The 21,134-nt window shown below is 44.9% G+C and overlaps 4 protein-coding genes across 4 annotated transcripts; 2 read left to right on the top strand and 2 right to left on the bottom strand.

Moving 5' to 3' along the window:
- Positions 1-310: 310 nt before the first annotated feature.
- LOC134040952 (C3a anaphylatoxin chemotactic receptor-like) lies at positions 311-3,453 on the bottom strand. Its single transcript, XM_062487150.1, has 2 exons — positions 3,352-3,453; positions 311-1,668 (listed from the first exon to the last, which is right to left on the bottom strand). The coding sequence occupies exon 2, from the start codon at positions 1,663-1,665 to the stop codon at positions 601-603; it is 1,065 nt and encodes a 354-aa protein (XP_062343134.1). The 5' UTR covers positions 1,666-1,668; positions 3,352-3,453; the 3' UTR covers positions 311-600.
- A 1,148-nt stretch (positions 3,454-4,601) lies between these two features.
- Positions 4,602-8,154, top strand: si:ch211-171h4.5 (myelin-associated glycoprotein). The gene is made up of 7 exons (XM_062487270.1): positions 4,602-4,707; positions 5,589-5,939; positions 6,124-6,432; positions 6,554-6,668; positions 6,810-6,828; positions 6,931-7,017; positions 7,118-8,154. Exons 1-7 carry the CDS (start codon positions 4,674-4,676, stop codon positions 7,199-7,201), a joined length of 999 nt encoding a protein of 332 aa, XP_062343254.1. The 5' UTR covers positions 4,602-4,673; the 3' UTR covers positions 7,202-8,154.
- Positions 8,155-12,192: 4,038 nt separating this feature from the next.
- si:ch211-171h4.3 (serine/threonine-protein kinase SBK1) lies at positions 12,193-15,465 on the top strand. The gene is made up of 4 exons (XM_062486823.1): positions 12,193-12,505; positions 13,558-13,702; positions 13,831-14,033; positions 14,205-15,465. Exons 1-4 carry the CDS (start codon positions 12,500-12,502, stop codon positions 15,006-15,008), a joined length of 1,158 nt encoding a protein of 385 aa, XP_062342807.1. The 5' UTR covers positions 12,193-12,499; the 3' UTR covers positions 15,009-15,465.
- Positions 15,466-17,739: 2,274 nt separating this feature from the next.
- Positions 17,740-21,058, bottom strand: necap1 (NECAP endocytosis associated 1). The gene is made up of 8 exons (XM_062486825.1): positions 20,819-21,058; positions 20,040-20,140; positions 19,763-19,867; positions 19,576-19,657; positions 19,232-19,340; positions 18,991-19,132; positions 18,810-18,891; positions 17,740-18,604 (listed from the first exon to the last, which is right to left on the bottom strand). Exons 1-8 carry the CDS (start codon positions 20,911-20,913, stop codon positions 18,547-18,549), a joined length of 774 nt encoding a protein of 257 aa, XP_062342809.1. The 5' UTR covers positions 20,914-21,058; the 3' UTR covers positions 17,740-18,546.
- Between the last annotated feature and the right edge of the window lie 76 nt (positions 21,059-21,134).

The raw sequence follows: 21,134 nt of genomic DNA, 5'->3' as shown, positions 1-21,134 counted from the left end.
TCAAGAGTCACCGTGGAGATTGTGTGTTGAGCAACAAGTGTGATTCAAAAGGGACATTTGAGAGAGAGTGAATGTGTGCATGGGTTGGTCATAGATTGTGACGTGCAGATGTGTGTGTTTGTGTTTGTGCGTGCTTGTGGATTGATGTTGGACAGTTATGAAAGAAACTAAATAATGCCATTCCAACCAAAACATAACTACCAGGATTTGTTTTCTGAGAACTTCAAGAACATTCCCAGTAACCTATTTTCAATTCAACTGTAACATTATTGGGAACTCATTCTAGACAGAAAACACGTTTTCTTGCACAGAAACCAAATATTTTATTCATTCTAACAGCATTATTCTCTTGTGGATAGTAATGGCTCTCAAATCATGTCTAGAAACAAACATTACACAGTGAAAAGCACTTTGTCCATGGCTACAGGAGGCCCCATTGTCTTGATTCAGAAGAACTGAATCCTTAGGGTGGCTGAGTCTTATTTTTTGTAAAATATACATTTCTCTTTATTGTTACCGTACAAAATATTTTTCGGGAAAGCGATACTTTTTGTTCTCCGTCCTCTGTTGTGAAGGTTTCCATGTCAACCACCATTTCCCTCAGATACTTGAAGTGTCCACAGGAACCTTTTCCCCTCCATCCCTGCGTGTCCTCGACACACAGATGTTGTCCTGCGTGCGTTCGTTGGACTGCGTGGAGCGCCCATCCTCGTCCTCGCTTAGGGCCCTCCGGTACACCCCTGCCAGGCTCTGCCTGAACCTGCCCCTCACGTCCAGCCCCATGCAGAAGTACAGCAGCGGGTTCACACAGCTGTTGAAGTAGGCAAAGCCTTTAGCTATAGGCAGTCCTATCCTCACAACGGCAGTCTTGCTATCCACCATCTTAGCCAGCAGGAGGCAGTGGTAGGGTGCCCAGCACAGGAAGAAGGCACAGACCAATGAGGCGAGGATGCGAAGGGGGCGAGTCTTCCCGGAGAGCCGCGTGCGGCGTATGCCGACGCCGGCGACGGCGTAGCAGCAGAGGATGACCAGGAAGGGAAGCAGAAAGCCACACAGGAAGCGGATGGAGTAGAGCCAATTCTTGGCGGTGTTGTCGCCATGCATGGCCTCCTTCACCTCGAACGAGCACTTGCTCAGGTTGTTCTTGCCCAGGTACACCTGCCGGTAGACGAAGTAGGGGGAGCTCAAAACGGATGCTCCCACCCACACCCCAACGCTGATGAGCCGCGCGGCCGAGAGCGTCCGGTGATTTTTGGTGAAGATGGGCCACCAGACGCACATCACCCGGTCCAGGCTGATGACGGCCAGAAGGAACACACTACAGAACATGTTGGCGTACTTAAAGAACCCGTTGAACTTGCAAAAGAAGACCCCAAAGGGCCAGTGGTCGAAGAAGAGCTTCTTGACCAGTGAGAGGATGCGGGTGAGGCAGAATATGAAGTCAGCCACAGCCAGGTTGACCAGCCACACGTTGGTGACCTTGGGGCGGAGTTTGAACCCGGCCACCCAGATAACCATCGCATTGCCAGTTGTTCCCAGCAAGATAGTTATGATGTAAAGCACAATGGTGACGTTGTCCATAATGGCGTCGATGTCCACCACTGTTTTGTCATCCGTGGATGAGGCCAGGACCAGGGGGAGTGAGCCGTTTGATGTCGACCTCATTTTCTGCGAAAGCAGAAGAATAGCAGATTGACACATGAGTGCCTTATAGTAAAACAGGACTGCAAGCTTATTGTGACATTTTTTTTGTCAAACTTTTTAGGGGCACATTCTACAATGAAAGAATGGAAATCTACAGCCAAACAAAAACTGAAACACTATAGCTCATTGTGAAACATAACATGTGGTGACACTATGTTAGCTCATAGCGAAACCAAAACTTGTGGTAGCCCAATGTATCACTTTAAGCCAACTCTGACTCACATCAGACCCGTTGTAGTTATCAGCAGTTACACTAACTATCCAAGATGAACCCTGAAGTGTAGAAGTTCCTGATGTGATGAATGAAATATCTCCATGCTGTTCATCATGAGATGGGCTGCTGGTAAATGAGGCATGAACCCAGGAGTCAGCCAGCTCTGTCTTTCCTTGTCACATCTGAGTCACTCGGTGGTGATGTCTGGGAATGTGTGTGCATGTGTTTAACCTGTGTGCTTTTGTTGTTCCTCTACTCATTTGACATGAATACTTATAGTGATCTGAGGACACATGCAGTTCCACATGAAACGCACAGCCTGCTACGTGTGACCAAGCCAGTCCCCCAGTGTGGAATCCTCTCACGGGACACCTGACTTGGGTTGGCAGGAAAGTGTTTGACCAGGGGGGACACATTTTAAAAAAAAAGAGGACCCCCCCTCCATCCACCACCACCGACACCATTCAGGCGGTACATTAAATCAAACATGCCCTGGTTGTGAGGCAACCAATGAACTTCCAGACAATGTGGCAAATGGAGTTGACTTTGGAGAAAGGTTGATTAGATTCTGAGCCAGACAGAGCAGTGCTGGACGGCTTTGTTAAGTGTGTTTTTATGACTGAGTAGTGTGCGCTGAAAAGGACATAATGACTGCAGTCTTTATAACCAAACAAACTCAGTATCTGTGGTGACTGGTTTTATCAAACCACATCCTTTAGTCACGTCTTTTTTGGGCACTATAAGAGTAAGCTCTAGTTTACACCTTTCCCAGAATACTATGCTGCCATTTCTGAAGTATTCTTGTACCAAACATTAAATATGAATAATATAGGCATGGTTTTATCAACAAAACACATGGGAAATGAGTGCTGGTCTCCCAAGTATACAGATCACTGTGTTATCTGCAGTATGGATATGATCAGTAATTTATTTTACAACCACTACCTGTTTTATTAATATTTGCCTTGCTGTGAGTGTTTGTCAGTGTGATGAGATCTCAAAGTCTTGTGGTATAGCTACTTTGGTCAGCCACTTCGTCAACATACAGGTTATAAAGTAATCTTCTGTTATTTAAATTACATCATCGTGCCATGGATAAGACAGGGATGAGCATGTTGCAATATGGAAATAATAACAAAGCCTTTTGGTAACTTTCAGTGAGGAGCACAGAATTTTTCACATTGGCCAATGATTTTTGATCAAATTAACGAAAGCATAGATTGATGACATCAACAGGAATCCCCTTTATTAAGACAGCATCAAATCATAAATAATAAAGGGAATTTTACTTGAGAATGGTAGTCCAACTCAGAAATTGAAAGCCTTAAAGTCTATAATGGAGTGCAACATCAGCAGTAAGTGGCTGTGTGTGTGTGTGTGTAGTGTTGATGATGAATTAAGGTTAGTGTTAAATAAAGACAATACTCGCTTACCTTTACAGTTTGAAACTGTGACTGTCAGTGATCCTGTGTCCGTTTGTCCATGTGTGTAGGAGGGTGTGAGAATACTGTGACCCTTGAGAAAGAAATGCCAAATGTCTGGGTAAAGTGGCCACAAATTGTACAAGAATTTCATGAACTTCCTTTCTAGCCACGCCTTCTCTCCCCAGCCAGCCAGCCAGCCAGCCCCCCATCCCTCCCACCTACCTTCCCTGTCTCACAGAGGGAAGATGCTGACAAAGATTAAATACACATTATAGATTAAAGAGATGATAGAGATTATCAATGTTATAGAATATACATGTTATAGAGATGATGGAGATCAAAAAGGCAATAGAGATCATGGTGAAGAAAAAGGTGATAGGAGAGGATGTGGGAGAAATCAAGGATTTCCTAACTCCAGTGCTCTATTTGCCCCTAGAGGTTAAAAACTTGAAGACATTTGTGACGTCCATCTTTTTGAGGAGTGTGGAAGAAAGGATTTCTCCCACAGGAAGAGACCTTATCACAGTTTGGGTGATGAATGCCTGTGTATATGTGTGACACATATGAGGATGTTCCAAACTGATAATTCATGAATTTCTTTCGAAAAATGTTTTGGAGGGTGATACGTATGGTCTCCTCTAAGTCGCTCTGGATAAGAGCATCTGCTAAATGACTAAATGTACTCTGTGTCTCTGACAGGACTTTATATGGCCACAACCACACATTGTTTACAAGCGTTCTTGAGAAATTCACATAACTAGGTCAAACAATAAAATGCACACCCAGTTACGCCACATGAGGCTGAACTGCCAGTGTAACACATCAATTCTGCTTCCACCCCTCAAAACCACAAGCCATTTAACTGGTCCCTGTTCAGTGTATGGTTGTGCATCTGTTGTTTATTTAGGTGTGACTGCCCTCGGGTGGCTGAGTGCACCACATTCACACTGCAGCCTGAATGCAACAAAAACATAGCAATGTTGCAACCAGAAAGCAAGACTTTCCTTCAGACACTGAACTGCTTCCTGATGCAATATTGGCATTGACACAGCTTCCCTAACCGTATGGGTTGAGTACACACTGAAGGGGAACTGAAGGGAAACTTCACAAACACAGGTATTCTGCTCTGTTTTCACATCTGTTGCTATTCAGCTGCATTCATGATCAGAATTCATCTCACAGTCAGCTAAATTGGGACTACATTAAGGAAGTGAGTAGAACTGATAAGGTATTTCCTTTAACTTCTGCCTTGGTTGTTTCAGTCCTCTTCAGAAGAAACCAAAGGAAAAAAACAGATCTTAGTGCAGTAATCAGCAGTGGAGTTCTCAGTGATGCCGTGGGTTGTATTGATTTTCATGATGCAAGGTCAGTTTGCTTGTGATTCTAGAAAAGTTTCCTGGGAAGGTTTTTCTCTGGGACTCCCTCTAGGTTCTTTTGATACCAGACAGGAATCAACCATAGACCACAATCCGTTCAAGTTTCAAGATATTTATTGTCATGTATTCGGATAACAAAGTTAGTCTGTACAATGAAATTCTTATAGTGCAATGTCCTCCTTCCAGATAATTACAATAAAAACACTAAAAAGAGAGAAAAATAAGGAAAATAAGGTACAAATGAAATGACAGTTTTCTTGAGTGTTGCACCATGCGTTGTTGCAAATATCGCAAGTCATTGTTCAGTATGTGTGTGTCTGTGTATGCGTGTGTGTAGTGGGGCTGTTATCCTTATGTAGTGGGGGGGAGGGGGGGAAGTGGGTTGTGAGGCTGTTCACCAGCCTGACGGCCTGCGGGTAGAAACTGCTTGTTAGTCTCTTTGTTCTGGATTTCAGACTCCTGTAGCATCTGCCTGATGGCAGCAGCGAGAAGAGTCTGTGCCGGGGGTGTGTTCTGTCCTTGATTATATTGTGGGCTCTCCTGGTGACCCTGTTGGAGTAAATGTCCTGTAGTGTTCATCAGCAATATGTGTAAACTTTATGCATATGAATGTTTGACACTTGGATGTGGTTCATCCCTCATTTGCTTGTTGGCTTTCTGAGGAGCCCAGTGATTTCTGTTTTTGGTGTCACACCTAACTTGCTTTTGTGATAGTGTGTATGTGTGTCTGTGTGTGTGCATATATGAATATGTGACCATTTGCGTATGTATCTGTGTCTGTGTGTGTGTATGTATGTATTTATGTATATTAACATGTGTAGATGTGTATTTATGTGTGTACATGTGTGCGTGTGTGTGCATTGGCTACAGGTGCACTCAGCAGCGAGTGGTCTGTCTGGATGCCCCGACGCATACCAGCTGTGCGGGGCTCCTGCGTTCTGATCCCTTGTCGGTTTGAAATCCCTGACAAGTACAAGTCGGATCTCACCTCCAGCCCTAGTGCCATCTGGAGGAGAGGATCGATGGATGGGCCATACATCTTCAATTCCGCTGATCATAAGCCCTTTACCCAGGGGACCTTGGAAGGGGACCTGCTGCAGAAGAACTGCACCACCAGGCTTCAGGGTTTCACGGGTGGAAATGATACCTATTTCTTCAGACTGGAAGGTCCAAATCCTCTCAAGTACAATTTTAACCCTGGGGTTCAGATCATTCAAACAGGTACAGCACAAAGACACTACAGTACATTATCACAGATGAACCTGGTCCTGTGCTTTCACCTCTGAAACATACAGCCAGTTTATCCAGTCTGAAATGCATGGTTCCATCAACCGTTCCACAGACACACAAACTGTATTGAATCGTACCTTAAAGTTCCCCATCAGCCCCCTCCCTCTTCCTTCAGACACACCTCCCGGTCCAAAGCTGTTCCCCGAGATGGTGTTGGTGCCGGAGGGGAAGGAAGTCGTGCTCAGCTGCTCTGCTCCAGCCCCCTGCCCCTCCCTGCCCCCCTCCCTGAGCTGGAGCATCGGGGGCCGGGAGCAACACAGCATGAACCCCCCTGCAGACGGCCTGCTGACCCTGACCTCCACTCTGACCTTCACAGCCTCACCCAGCCACCATGGGTCAGGGGTCAGCTGCTCTGTGCAGTACCCCCTGACAACAGGGGGCACCACCGAGAAGGTGCAGAGCAGCATGACAATTTCAGTGTCGGGTGAGGACATTTATATATATTCTATTGATGTGTATTGGTATACAAATAGTAGTAATTCATGATCTGGTCAACTGATTATACAGTGAGAGTAGTGTTGTAACATTCAGTTATTGTGTCATAGAGATGAAAAATAAAGACATCCGGTCTTGTTCCACACTGGGACTGTACATTCTGTGTGGGGTGATGATGTCACTCTGCCTTCTCAGCCTCCCATTGGTTGTGTGTACTTTTCGAAGGTAGGAGCTGGAACGTGCCCACAAAGACAACAATTCAATAGTAATACCTTAATCACAATAAGAAATGTAATACAAGAAATGTGGTTAATTATCATATCTTCTTGCAAAACCTGATAATTTCACCTTTGTTTTTTCCCCAAGCCTGTCCAGAAGACTAACAGTAAGAAGGACATTTCATTTTTGTTTGATCATTCATAAATGATCTATTCATTTATTTATTCATTAATTTATTTTTACTCACATACTCTTCTCTCCTCACCAGCAGGTAGAGCTCTTGTTGACGAACACAAACTCCATCTACACTTCCCTGAAAATGTCCAGCATGTCATCTGACTATGACCAACTTCAGGTGTGTTTCAGGATGTCTGTGTATAAAAATGTGTGTTCATGTATGGACGCATATGTGTGTATGCGTGTTGCACAATTGTACATCCTGCCTTCTCCGACAGGCCCCTAGAAGCCCCGCCTCCGTGGAATCTCCCTATGAGAACCGTGTGGTACAGGAGACAAGAAGAGGAAGACCTGCTCCATGACAACTCCACAGGATGCAGGATCTGCTTAGTCATCAGCCATCATGCTTCCTCCACCTTTGTACCAGTCAGCTTGAAGATGATAGATTTCATGTGCTCATTCTAAATGTATGCTTGGGTTTTACAATGTAATCTGAACAAGTCTCTCTTTCTCTCTCAAATTCCGTTGGCACAAAGTGTGTTCTTCTCAAAGAACAGGGAAAGGAGTGGGCAAGAAGAAATCCTGAAATAAGCATGACTAGTCCTGTATCACGTCTTTGATGGCCTATACCTCTTAGCTCTGCCTCTGTACCAATGGGAGTGATGTGAGGCAGGTGCCTTCTTCTGACACTGCATCCTAGTTTTACAGTCTAAAATGTAATTGTTCAGAATTGCTCAACAATCAAATATGGATTAACATATCACAAATTTTGTATCTGTGTATCCATAGTATTTCAAAGTAATTCCATGTTTAAACACATTAGCGCTTTAGCCTGAAATGTATAAATGTATGTTGCATGAATAAAATTGTCAAAATTCTGCCTCATAGATGTTAGACATTCAGCCACGTGCAACCTAAACTTCCGTTATATATCACAGACAGGTCACTGTGTAGGAGAGCCAAACCATCTGACCAGTGGAGAGAAAAACCAGAGAATGTGAAGAGGGGGTTTTAGAAGGATAGGAGTGCTGGGTGAGGGGGCGTCGAAGCTTGAATGAAGATGGTGACTCAGGTGATGTGTCATGCATTTTATAAAAGGGCCCTTCACTTTACATTTGTGTACACATTTGGAGATTGGGCTGTTTTTGAGCCAGGACAGGACAATGACATTTACATACAGTAAGTATGTTTTTGGGTCCAGAAAGTTTCACTATATTGATAATAACTAGTGCTGTGTGTATGTGTACGGGATGTGTTCAGGAAACAATTGTAAACTCATTAATTGAATGAATGATAACATGGTGATTATTGGAATGCTTAGGACAATGTTTACTGTTCTTGATTAGCGCACACACAAACCTCTAGAGACACCTTTATAGATCATGCCTGTGTTTGCTCCAGCATAAATTGAAATGCTACTATGTAGAACTTCAGTTTAAGAAATATGTATTATGTAGAAATAATATATGCATAACCAACTGCAACTTTCAAAATGCTAATTGTTAAATTCTTATAGACACTCATTGAACACTCAAGGATTAAAAACAAACAAAACACATTCACGAACCTCATAGCTACTGTCAACCTTCAAGAAACCAACTAACTGAATTCTTTCTAAAAACGCTGACTCATGTAATTCACTGGGAAACTATTCTTGGAGAGGCTTGGGTTATTCTGCGTAAGCTAAGTTCAACAAGAAGCTACATTTCAAACTTTTATCAGAATGAATATGACTTAGAATGACTTCATAGTGGATATGATCATAACATGACCTCAAAGGAAATGACAGAGACAAGGTTGAGGGCTGGTGACGCACTAGGCCACTGACAACTATATCCTGTCTCCGTAAGACATACTGAAATGACTAGCCAGCAACGTAGTCTGGTCACAAAATGAATATTAATAATCAATGGCTTGGTGAAGTTTAGAAGAAAAACATTGCCATTTTTAAAATTATTTTGTCAGCAAAGAAATCAGAACAAGAAAGGAAGGAGATGAAGGAAATGTATTCCTTCCAAAGTCAAAACCCTCAATGGAAGCATTTTCATGTCTGTGAAAACTAGACAGATTCCCGCTTAGTCAAGGGGGTTTGGGGCTACAAAACACGTTAACCACAGCATTCCTCACATTCCTTACTGATGATCTGGACCTTTCCTTCACATGCACCTACTTTTAGCTACAGTTGGTTGGTGCCAATGAAAGACTTATCGCTTTCATCATTGTGTTTTAGTTTGGCCTGCATCACCAACCATCTCTCACACTCATTGGCAGCATCATGCCATCATGGAGACTGCTGACTAAAGCAATCATGGTGTGCGATGGCTGCAATCTGGTGTTTGAGCCTGATTGGTTATTCTACTATTTCTTTTACAGCATCTCTCTCTCTCTCTCTCTCTCGTAGTTTTGCCCCGAACTTCCACTCATCTCTTCCTCGTGCTGCTGTTGGCCCAGCTGCTTGTCTTGTCACTGTCTCGTCCCACCCACCCCTGCCGCCTCTGTGACCCTTTGAAGAGAATGTCATGGCAGATGACCAAACTACAGGGACTGGCAAGGACAATGCTGGTGAGTTCAACCTGGCTAAGGACTACCCCGAGTCTGTGTGATCAACTGGTTTAGAATCAAACTCATATGGGCCATGGTGCAGGTGCACTCACTTTGGTCTAACGGTCCTTGAATTTGTTCTTGTCGAACCCAAGCATCTGACTCCAGCTTGTGTGAGGGTTCCTAATGTGTGTCTCTGTGCCTGCTTAGATGGCGAGTGAGGAGAAGGAGGTGGGCTATGTGGAGTACAGCCTGGAATCTCTACCTAAAGTGGAGTCCACAGCTGGTCAGATCCACACACAGGTACATCAAGATGGTATTTCTCCCTTCAGTACACAGCCCATTGCAGATGTCACATTGCCAGTTCAGTCAAGAGACTCACGTATAAGATTTGACCATTTATTGATAACCATAGACATGGAAATAGGTTTGACTTTGGCGTGGAGTGGATGATCTAAGGGAAGCACTCTGAGGCAGGGAGCAATAGAGATATAATTCCCCTGATGGATAGAACATACAGACAGCAAGGGGGAGAAGGGGATGGTGGAGGGTGGCAGCAGCACCGATCATACAACAACCGGGGGTGAGTGTGTGCGTATCCGTGCAGCCTTTTAATGCCGCCTTATCGGACGTAGCCCAATGGGCTTGAGCATGCTAACACAGGTGTGTTAATGAGCGGATGACGCGCGCTGCCCGAGTGCCAATGCCTGAACTAGCTTCCCTCATTTCAAATGACAATTCCCCTCTCTTCTCTTCTCCACTCCTCTTCTCTCCTCCCAGATAAACGAGACATTGTCTGGACTGCAGTCTGATGTCCAGAGTTTCCTGCTGCATGTTAACTGGCTGAGAGAGCTGAGGCAGAACGTGAGTCTGCCATCCCTCTCCGTGACACTGGAGGTCACCGATGTTCTGCAGAAGATCTCTTCTCTCTGCTCTTCGATGCTGGAAAAGGCAAGAAAAGCTCCTTAATCACACATGCGTTCATGCAAATAAGAAACTCCCCAAAATTATTTTATAACTCTTAAAAAGATTTGCTTAATTTACTTGATAAAGTTATATTAAAATTATTGATTAAAAGCTTTTGAGATTTGACTGGTTGATGAAACAAAATGGAATGCAGTATGCTCAAATGCACCAGGCCTAAATGTTTAAATGTTGAATCAGTATCAATCTGTATCTTTGCCACCCCCATCCTAGATTGGATGCCCACCTGCCCAGGTTGCTACCCCCTCCTTCCCCTCCTCTCTCACGGCCTACAACGCTCTCCTCCTCTCCTTTGAGATCAGTGAGCGCCTCTTCTTCTACTGTAGCTGGTCCTCCAGGGTGCTACTGTCACTTGCGTCCGTGGTTAGTAGACTATGACGTCACGGTTCCTACCATGGAGGTTCCTACTGTGTCCAACAGTAAATTCCCCCCCAATCCAAGGAAATCACTGTTTACTTATTTAATGTGTGTACTCTTTATATATATATATTTTTGTATCTTTCCTAAGTGAACCTTACTAATGTTGAGAATTCATCTCACCAGATGCACTATAGTAAGCTACTAAGCAGCTATTTTTGTGCTATATGTGCATGTGCATGCTGAATGTGAAAGAGCCTACAGTCAAAGGCAACCTGCTGTGAACCTCATGTATATTTAATATTTTATTTACTGTTGTGTGGATGGAACTGATGTAATTTATACCTAAATGTCCTATAATGTTATATTCTGAGATGCTGGTATCTCCATACTAATGATATTTAGTAATGATATTTTATACTGAACAACATTTGAAACATTTCAAATAAAATAAATCATAAAACTGCATACAGGGCCCTGTTCTCTTGTCCTTCCACACATCCACACCATGTATAGAGATATGGTTAGACCTAGATACAGGCCCAGAAGTAGACAAGACCGCATACACAGTTGTAGTAAACAGGCCTACAAATAGGCTGGTCACGACAGACTGATGGGTGTATCATAACACATCCGTGTGTGACCTATGTGACAGGACAGCAACATAGCCGACCTAAGGCATGAAGGTCTATACAGTGGCTAGCTTTCTATGTCTGTGTGACCCATGAGCTGTGGCCCAAGGGGAGTTGGGTATAGTATAGTATTTTAGTAATGCATCTGCCCCAAGGGTGGTGCAGGGTGTTATAAAAGCTGTTGGTGGGACAGGGTGAGTGGTGTGGAGAAGGAAAGAAGGGGGAGAAAGAGAGAGAGCGAGAGACACTGAAAGAGGAAGGAGAGAGACGGTGGTTTAGTGTCAGTTTATCAGAGGATGGGATAGATAGTTGGCAGCAGAGAATATGTCTTTGGCAGGCATAAGGCTAAGCTGTTAAAGGATTGCACTATTAAGCCGTTTTAGTTACAGCTGTTAGGTCTGTCAAGCCAAATGTGGGAAAGGAGAGAGGGAGAGGAAAAAGAGAGAGAGTTGCATGAAAGAGGGGGAAAGTGGGGAAAACAAGGTGGTAATTTGAACGCAAAGGAGACAAACTGTCTGCTGTTAGACCAGTCAGAAGGTTTGGCTCTTCTGTCAACAAGGAATGCAGAGACAGAGTGAAGGGGGGCAGTTGGATATTAAGTGAGAACGTGAGAGCAGACACACACACACAGTGTGTGTGTGTGTGTGTGGGGGGGGGGGGGTTCAGGTGTTAATGTGCTGATAGACAGATAAACCAAGCTCCGTTTTGACTGTGGTGCAATCTCCAAGGAACCAGGGTGGGGTGAGGGTGCGGGTATGGCGGTGTAGTACAGGGTCAGCTTCATGCAATGAAGAATCCAGGTTGGGGGGGGTAGAGAACGAGGGAGGGGAGGAAAAGTTCAGCGAGATAAGGAGAGGATTAAAGAGGGAGGAGGAGAGATGGCAACGTGCACACTGGAGAGCAGGGGACAGCAGACGGGCAGAAGAGATTCACTGCAAAAGGAAGACTGACACCCAAGATTAGTGTCTGTCCGGTGTGGCTGCAGTAAAAGTTTAGTGTTGTGATTTACGAGTGAGATAGACAGATGCCCCTGATACTTTATAGACCTCTTACTGCAGAGCAGACTTTGTGAGAAGGGGAAGGGAAACTGAATAACCCGCAAGAACCATCATTGTTAAAGGAAGTCAGCCCAGCCAAAGACCCACCATGACAGTGAGTAGAGTAGGCCATCCCATGGCCTATCTCTTTGGCATGCAGACAATGCTATAATGGCAAGCTTTTTACCTTCATGACATTCACAACTAATGTGTTTATGCTACTGAAATGTCATGATATTCAGGACATTTGGTGAACTTCAGGATTCAGATTAATTTAGTTAAAAGAGATGTAACTCAACATTGAAAATGTTTAATGAATTATTTAATTTGTACTTTATTTACAATCATAAAAATACCAAACAGAATAGCATACCACCTACCAGTAAGACGGGACAAAGCACAAACTTTTATTTTTTGGGGGGGGGGGCTTCAGGTCATGTGACCCAGTTATCATGTTAGTTTGCACAGAATGGCATGTCCTATTTATGTAATCACAGTCCCTGACATTTCACAGCTTATCAGAGCCAAAAAGCAGGACCAGATGGAATCTCTTTCTGAAAAATTGAATATTCAGGGGGGACAGAGGGGACAGGAGGGGACATGAGGGGACAGGAGAGGACAGGAGGGGACAGGAGGGGAGAGGAGGGGACAGGAGGGGACAGGAGGGGAGAGGAGGGGACAGGAGGGGACATGAGGGGACAGGAGGGGACATGAGGGGACAGGAGGGGACAGGAGGGGACATGAGGGGACATGGTTATGTAACCTAGGTGTGAAGCCCCAGTCCCTGGAGTCTGTCTGGGGTGTTCTATTACTCTCTCCTAACCCTCTAATCCCCCACCTCCTACCCCCCCATTCCCCCATTCCCCCACCCCCTCATCCCCCCGTCCAAGAGGGTCATGTTCTGTATCCCCAGTTCTCTGCTCTGATGGCCTGGCCTAAGGCTGGATAGAACTGCACTGTCCCTCCATGGCCCCTAATGGAAACATAAACAACCACATCTATAAGAGGCCCGGATGAATTGGGTGTTGCTTTTGCAGAGTGCTTGCTGGTCTTCATTGGGCTATTAAAGGAAGTGATTATACCTGGCTTAGCATTGCCATGGGGACTATCATCACAACATCACTTGTGTTCATCATCAGTTGCGTTTCATGTGTTCCTTCTGCATAGGCCGCTGTGAGGCTGTTGGATGAGATGTGTCACCTCACAGCTCAGTCGCTGCCGTCCCTAGAGACGTCCGAGCACTACCAGGTTGTCAAGCTCCTGGGGGAGGGGTCGTACGGCAGGGTCATGTTGGCCGTACACAGGATCAGGGGTGAGGAACACTGAACGTTATTCCTTTCCAGTCTTGAATTCTTTCCACTTTTTCCATTCCTTCTTCCTTCCCTCCTTGATTTTTTCCCTCCTTACCTTACTCCCTCTGTCGAACGCCCTCTCTTCCAGGGACTCCCATGGCCTTGAAGTTTTTCCCCCGTGGCTCTACCTCACTCTTGTCCTTCCTGAGAGAGTACAACCTGTCGCTGTCCTTCTGCACCCACCCCTCCCTCACCCAGGCCCTTGGCATTGCCTTCTCCACCCCCGATCACTACGTCTTCGCCCAGCAGGTCGCTCTTTACGGTGACCTCTATGATGTCATCATCCCAGAGGTACAGAATGCCTGTCGGTCGCACAAGACATCTTCTCTCTGTGTCTATGCATGCTGTGTAATGCCAACATCACACTATCTAGAGCACACACATTTACACAGTGGGCAGTAGTAGTTCTGTGTCCAGGTGGGTGTGGAGGAGGACTGTGGGTAATGTAGTTCTGTCTCCCAGGTGGGTGTGGAGGAGAACTGTGTCCAGAGAGTGGTGTCTCAGCTGAGTGGGGCTCTCTCCCACCTCCACCACCTTGGCTTCGTCCACCGCGACCTTAAGCCTGAGAACGTGTTCCTGTGTGACCCGGACTGTCGCTGGGTCAAGCTGGGGGACTTTGGGATGGTCAAGGCCTCAGGAACCAGGGTCCCTGGGGTCTGGTACAGCTCGCCCTACTGCACACCAGAGGCCGAGATCGCCAAAGATACGGAAGACAGCAGCCACAACGTCAGCGTGAACGACAGAGCAGGAGAACGAGAAGACAGAGGGATGATGAAGAGGGTGTGGCTGTCGGTGGAGGCCAGTACTGACTGCTGGGCTCTGGGGATCCTGACCTATGCCATGCTGACAGGAAGTCTACCCTGGCTGGAGACAGCGTCCAGTGACCGCTCCTTTATCAAGTACCGGGAGTGGTTTGACCGGGAGAAGGGTCTCGACGACGGGCTGGACGTGTGGGGGGAAATGGACAGGGATGGGCGGAGAGACGAGGACATCATCAGCCTGGATGGAGCGGAGGTCGGGGAGAAGACCTGCAGGCTTGTAGCCCCACAGTTCGCCTGCTTCACCCCACTGGCCTGCTCCATGTTCCAGACTCTGCTGGACCCAAGGCCCTGGCTTCGTGGTGGGCCCGACGATGTACTTGGCTACCTGGGAGGAGAGTGGATGAGGGAGAAAGAGAGGATACGATTGGAGGAGGAGAGGAAGAAAACAACAGGGAAAGGAGGCATAGGAAACGTGAAAGAGAAGGAGGGTAGAGGAGAGAGATGAAGAACAGGGTCACGAACTCACAAAAGAAGAAAGAGACCATTTCCACTGTTCAAGCTATTTGAGCAGGAAATCAGAGGTGGCTTTCAAGAACTTGGGTCAGTCATTTGCAATGAGGTCACTGCTGAGTAGGCTGAGCAGGAATCAACATGTTATGTTAAAAGGAATAGATGCACATCAGTATTTGACTGCTGCTGTAATAAAGGCTACGTAAAGCCTGTTGGGAATCTCCCAGTGATAACTGATAGTATTCCCTATCCACAGTGGCCCCCTTAATTAACATGAAATATATATTTATTTAATAATGTACATTTTAGAATCTCAGAGTCTCTCATGCCTGGTGAGGTTGCTGCTATATGAGCTATGTCACAGTACTGCGCTGTAAATATGTTCTGTTTATCCTGAATTTTAAAGTACTGTTTCCCTATACATGCATGTGTTTAATAAAATTCAAACTAGTGATTGTTGTATAACTATTATGTAGTATTTCTGCGTTTGGAGAAGACTGATATTGTGACAGCGTGATATGTTTTGGGTGGTAGCATTCAAGCCTTTCAGCTGACCACCTGATCATGACCACCTGCGGCCAAGATTCGTCGCCATGGGGACATCGCCTTAGAAGGAGCGCTCACTCAGAAACCACATCCATCATTCTCGTCTCCACCCCAAGGGACCTCCAACACATCCCATGGTGCACTGCAGAATGTCAGCAGAGCCTGTCACCACCTCCCCTGCCCACCCCATCTGACCCCCCACCCCCTCCCACCAGCAGACAGTGCAACCCACTAGGCCTTGTCCACTGCATGAAATTAGACCATCTCACTCAGGACCTCAGAGGGAGATTGTAATTAGGAGCAAATGGCGTCTTGTTTGACAGGGTTACCAGTTGTGGTCTTGACATATAACAGAGGCCTGCTCCTGAGTGCTACTGCTGACACATGCACGCATACCTATATGGAACACAAACACACGTAAGGCTCAGACGCGAATCACACACTCAAAAGATTCCCATGGTGCCAACCCAGACATGTTCCAAAATAGACCTGTGCTGTTTATTATATTCTCTGATCTATCATCGCCACGTAGCATGTGCACACACACACACACACACACACACACACACACACACACACACACACACACACACACACACACACATAGGAGCATAAATGGACATGCACACACACACTTCTCAGAGGGCAGCATGCAAGCTACTATGTCAATGTGTGTGTGTGTTTGTGTGTGTGTTTGTGTGTGTTTGTTTGTGTGTGTTTGTTTGTGTGCGTGTGTCTGCATGTGCAACACATTTGCGTGTGTGTTTGATTACTCTTGCTCTTTAAACTGTAAATCAACTCGAAGAGAACATCCCGGTCACAGCCCGGCTGGATCAGTGAGAAGCCCATCTGTAGTAAGGTGATCATCCGTGATAAAACATAGACATCCATCTCATAACATACATCAGCTACAACAAGAACTGAAGAAATCGTGGTTGCACCTGTTACTGCATCCTTTCCTTTCAGACATCCCTGCAATGTTCTAGACAAAACAAACAGCATTATTTATTTCTTAAATGAGTCATCCGCAGAGGATATCAAACAGTAAAAACCCTGCTCTTATCTTATGTAGGTCATCACTGTATTGGTGAGATAAAGAGATCTGCCAATTACAAAAACGCAGGTCATAACCTTCACAGCCAAAAGCTGTTAATTTACCAGCTCGTTAACAACAAGACAGTTTGATTGGCTTCCTCCACACGAGAAGGCGCAGAGAGAGAGGTCAGAGGGAGATCATTACCAGGTTTCTATGAACTATTTTCACCACAACTCAATTCTGACATGCCACACGATATGTCACTGACAGCGGGAACTTGTACTAGTGCTGGCAGTGTGTGTGTGTGAGTTAAACAATGAGAAAAATATATTAAAAAAACGTACAGAGATAAGATGTGAGAGAGAGCAGAGTTAAGAAAGCAAGAAAGAGAATAGAAGTAGATGAAAGAAAAAGTGAACTTCCCTTATCTGGGTGGCAACTGAAGACGCACCTATGCACATTTAGAATTGATCTGTCTCACTCATTTAGGATTTTTCCTCATAAATTCCGGATTTAATATTACAGTTTTACTGTCCACATGGGCGTGTCATATGTGTCAGGGCCAAGTTAATATTAGAATTTAGTAGCTACTGTAGCTGCTAGCCCACCGGATAACCCCCCTGGCGCTGGGCCAGACCCAGGCCAGGCGAGCAGACACCTGAACCCTGCCCCTAATAAAAAAGTGGTTGTGACATGATGGATGTGAGGGATGGATGCTTTGGATGTTGATCTAGAATCTCACCTGTTTGTATCAAATGTGCCGTTTCAAAGGTCTCAAGTAGGTTATCAACTCAAAACAAGTTGAGACATAAATCTACTTAAGCAGAAAGGACATCCCAGCACTGGCCACGGTGAACGTCTTCAGACACCATCTATTAGATTTTCTATTTATATATATATATATACACTAAGTAAAAGACTGGTCACAATATAAATTAAATTGTGAAAGAGGGGGAGTCTGTGGGTAAGTGAGAGGAATAAATGAGGCCCAATGGAAGTCCAGCAGATTCTTCTCTTTCTAAGTACAGCTAAAACTAAATCCTCGCAGCCAAGTCATGCACAGACTTCTGCTCCCCCCAGTGGCCAACACTTTCAATTGCTCCCAATAATTGGTTAAAAAAACAGTGGCTTCCAGTAGTGATGCCAAAACAAATACATGACTCCACCTTACAGTATTTATTACCTCCTTCTTACACTTGTTTTAGATAGTTTGTCAGAAATGTGAAACCTTTATACATAATCTACTATGGGACCATGGAAACATGACTCGGGTCAGTCAAAACATGACATCAGCTCAAGTCAAGTTTGTGGTAAGCAAATGAATGTAAAGTCATACCATCTATAATGTGTTTTGTGAAAGGGTTACTTAACTCACTCAAGGATTCAATGCTTCATAGTAAACATTATCAGTTGCAGTTTGATAGACATTCATAGTTAAAAAAAGACAATCACAAATATGACCATAGCCTAGTCTTTTTCTGTTTTAGCAAACTTCCCTGGCACACTGCTACATTCAACTTAATTTTTGAGAGCAGAACCCTTTTCAGTGTTAATGAAGCTTGCCCTGTAGCTCAGGTCAGTAATCATTAGTGGACATGTCAACAAGGAGAACCCAGCATTGATGGTCAATGGTAACATTGTTAAGTAGAATCTCTGATATTCATAATGTCAATCAGCATAGCCCTTAGACATAATTCAACTTCCTAAACATATATTTCTGGTGACCTTCAAAGATAAAGAAACATTAATAAGCATTTGGGCCGTTATATTATTTAAATCTCTAATATTACTTAAAAAAGAAAAAGGCCAGCAATGAAATTCAGCGTCAACTTTGGCGTTCTAGGCCTTTGAGCTGGGACTGTGGTGCAACAGAGCTGGAGAAGACTCCTCCAGGGATGGCAAACGCATGTGAATGTCGCATTAAAGTTAGGTGAGGCGAGGCGAGGTGGGCTCAGAACTGAATCCAGCTGGTAGCAGTCTCCTGTGGCGCAGGTGGCGAAAGACAAGAACTAAGGGCAGAGAGACAGAGAGGTAACAACAGCATATCATACCATATCTCACGAGAAAAAGACAACAGTTCAGAGGAATTGGGATCAAATGTTCCAGAAGTGGGCGAACACATCCTAAGAAGATCAAATGAGACTTGCCTCAGCCACAATAGGTGAGGACTGTCGAGGAGAGACATGCTGTGCGGGGTACGACATCTGTGGTTACCTGGCAGGAGTAGAGAAGTCTCCCCACACCTCCAATACTGAGCCGGACTGCATCACAGTGTTAGAGTTGCTACTGTCCAGCTCTAGCAAACAACGTGAAAGAGAGAGAAATATTTCTGATCTTGCTTGTTCTTCCAAGCAGACCCTGAATGGACCATTCAGTAGTTAGCAGCAAACTTTACCTGTGTCCCCTGTCTGGGTAACAATGTTGTGATTGAAGGAGCCTGACGAGGGAGGAGGGGCTATCTTGGCCCCCGGAGGTGGTGGGAGGAGTCCAAATCCACCTGCTCCCTGTGGGCGGGGCTTATCTCTCTTCTTTCCTTGCTAGAGAGAGAAAGAATATTGGCCATTAGAATTTACTTTGAATGAAATACATTTTTAACAAATTATACGTATAAGTCTAGTTTATGCCAGGTGTGTCACCCCGATATTAAGAGTGATAGTCTGTCCTTCTTTGAAGCCGAGGTCCAGCTTCGGTCCTGAATCTGCTGTCCCGGAGTTTTTGCTGATTTCATTATCTTGCTTCACCCACCTGAGTGACACACACACAACCACACAAACACACTTGATTAGCACTGACACAGGAATAAAGAAAAGGAACATCAGCAGTTTCCAGAGCTGCAGCAAAACCACCTGCTAGAAACCACTGCATTGTGACACAGAGTTTTGGCTGGCAGCTAATGCTGTAGGCCACCACAGACGTGGGTTTGTTGCCATGTCCCCCTCTCCCGGAGATAAACATGCCCCCCAGACACACCATCACTTACTTGAAGTGATCCTGTAGAGAAACGTTAAAGTCAAAGGCGTCCCCTCTGTCCCCAAACCCAACACCGATGAACGCACTGCGGCCTGAGAGAGAGACATAGTTCACCTATGACACAGATATCAGATGGCCCTCACATCTATCCAAATCATGTTCATCCCAGCCTGAAGGACACACAGTGAGATACCTACCATTGTCATCTTGTATCCGCAGCACAAAGTAACGACTCGAATCGCTGACACTTTCCACAGCGATACCGGGAAACTCTTGGACAGGAGCTTGTGCAAACAGCTCCCCTGCAGGGGGGCAAGAGTGACAAAAACATTCAACTCAACTAATTACTGAAATACTCTTGTCCACTGATTCAAAGTTGATTAATAACAGCCTACTTTGAGATCAAGTCTGTATTCATGTATTAATTTCTAAGATGATGCCCCCTCTGCCCCCCCCCCCTCTCCTTTCTTGTACCTGAGACTTTGTCCTCTAGCTTGATGTACGCTACCTTCCCCTTGGCTGTGACCCTCATGCGGCCCGACCAATCAGGGAGGTCCAGCTTCCAGTCCGCCGCCCTGCGGAAAACAAGATTGGAGTGGGTTCTAAACTGGGTCCTTGATTCCTCAGACTAGTGTGATTTATGGGCTGAATCTCAAGAGTGTCATGAATTCCTACAATACCATGGGATTGCCGGTAACAAATGAGACAAAACCACACACTAGGGGGCTTTGATCTAGATACCTTTAAAATCTGGTTTTATGGAGTGGACCCATGAGGAATTAGAAACAATCCTGCAGAACCAATGAATGGGGCCACAGACTTAGCACTGTATCTAGGCCAGTAGATTTTCAATTAATATTTCCGATATTGTTGCCTGCCCAGCACAATAGTGTGGTTACCATAGCCTTTATTATAGGATACATATTTCCTCAACACCTGCCAACATGCAACAATGTATTTACAATAAGAAAACATGTATATTTACATTTTGTCATTTAGTCATATATACAGTAATTTAGTCATATATACAGGAATAGCATTTATTTATGCTAGATGATTGATTTAACCATTCATAAACACCATGGGTTTGGAAATATTAAAAGGTGAAACTCACGGTACTTGACTTTATGCCTAAATAATTTAACACAGTACCCCGGCAAAAAAGAGGATGTCGGCCAAAATGATGCGGGGTCGGCTCAAATAAAAAACAAACAACCTTGTCTTCCAAAAAGGGTAAAACCATCCATACTTACCTATAACCGCGATTTGTAGCCCGAGGCGGAATGCGATACACATTGACATCAGGTTTAACGCACAAGATTGACTCGTATTCGCCTTCAGTCGCCATCTTGTCTCAAGTATTATTGATGAGCGACTTGTAGTTCTGACTCACATATCAGTTGTTTTGGGGTTTGTGTGTGTAGCCTGCTCTAAACCGCGAGACGATGACGTGCAGGGGATTCCAAAGCGGAATTGTAAATATAAACGAATAAAATCGTGTATTTAACAGGTAGACTAATAAGATCACAGTTCATAGAAAAACCAAAATTATATATAAAAACAAAGATC

This window comes from Osmerus eperlanus, chromosome 20 (genome assembly GCF_963692335.1).
Source record: "Osmerus eperlanus chromosome 20, fOsmEpe2.1, whole genome shotgun sequence".
Classification (NCBI taxonomy): domain Eukaryota; kingdom Metazoa; phylum Chordata; class Actinopteri; order Osmeriformes; family Osmeridae; genus Osmerus; species Osmerus eperlanus.
The sequence above is the reverse complement of the archived record's forward strand: the minus strand, read 5'-3'. Positions and strand labels throughout refer to the sequence as shown.

Excerpts from the sequence above, each read along its gene's own strand:
- LOC134040952 (XM_062487150.1), bottom strand. The coding sequence starts at position 1,665 with ATGAGGTCGACATCAAACGGCTCACTCCCCCTGGTCCTGGCCTCATCC.
- si:ch211-171h4.5 (XM_062487270.1), top strand. The coding sequence starts at position 4,674 with ATGCCGTGGGTTGTATTGATTTTCATGATGCAAG. Across the intron at positions 4,708-5,588 it reads ATTGATTTTCATGATGCAAG|GTGCACTCAGCAGCGAGTGG; the intron begins GTCAGTTTGCTT and ends CATTGGCTACAG. Across the intron at positions 7,018-7,117 it reads CTGACTATGACCAACTTCAG|GCCCCTAGAAGCCCCGCCTC; the intron begins GTGTGTTTCAGG and ends CTTCTCCGACAG.
- si:ch211-171h4.3 (XM_062486823.1), top strand. Across the intron at positions 13,703-13,830 it reads GGCCGTACACAGGATCAGGG|GGACTCCCATGGCCTTGAAG; the intron begins GTGAGGAACACT and ends CCTCTCTTCCAG. Across the intron at positions 14,034-14,204 it reads ATGATGTCATCATCCCAGAG|GTGGGTGTGGAGGAGAACTG; the intron begins GTACAGAATGCC and ends TCTGTCTCCCAG.
- necap1 (XM_062486825.1), bottom strand. The coding sequence starts at position 20,913 with ATGGCGACTGAAGGCGAATACGAGTCAATCTTGTGCGTTAAACCTGAT. Across the intron at positions 19,341-19,575 it reads TCTCTACAGGATCACTTCAA|GTGGGTGAAGCAAGATAATG; the intron begins GTAAGTGATGGT and ends TGTGTCACTCAG. Across the intron at positions 18,892-18,990 it reads TACCCAGACAGGGGACACAG|AGCTGGACAGTAGCAACTCT; the intron begins GTAAAGTTTGCT and ends GTTGTTTGCTAG.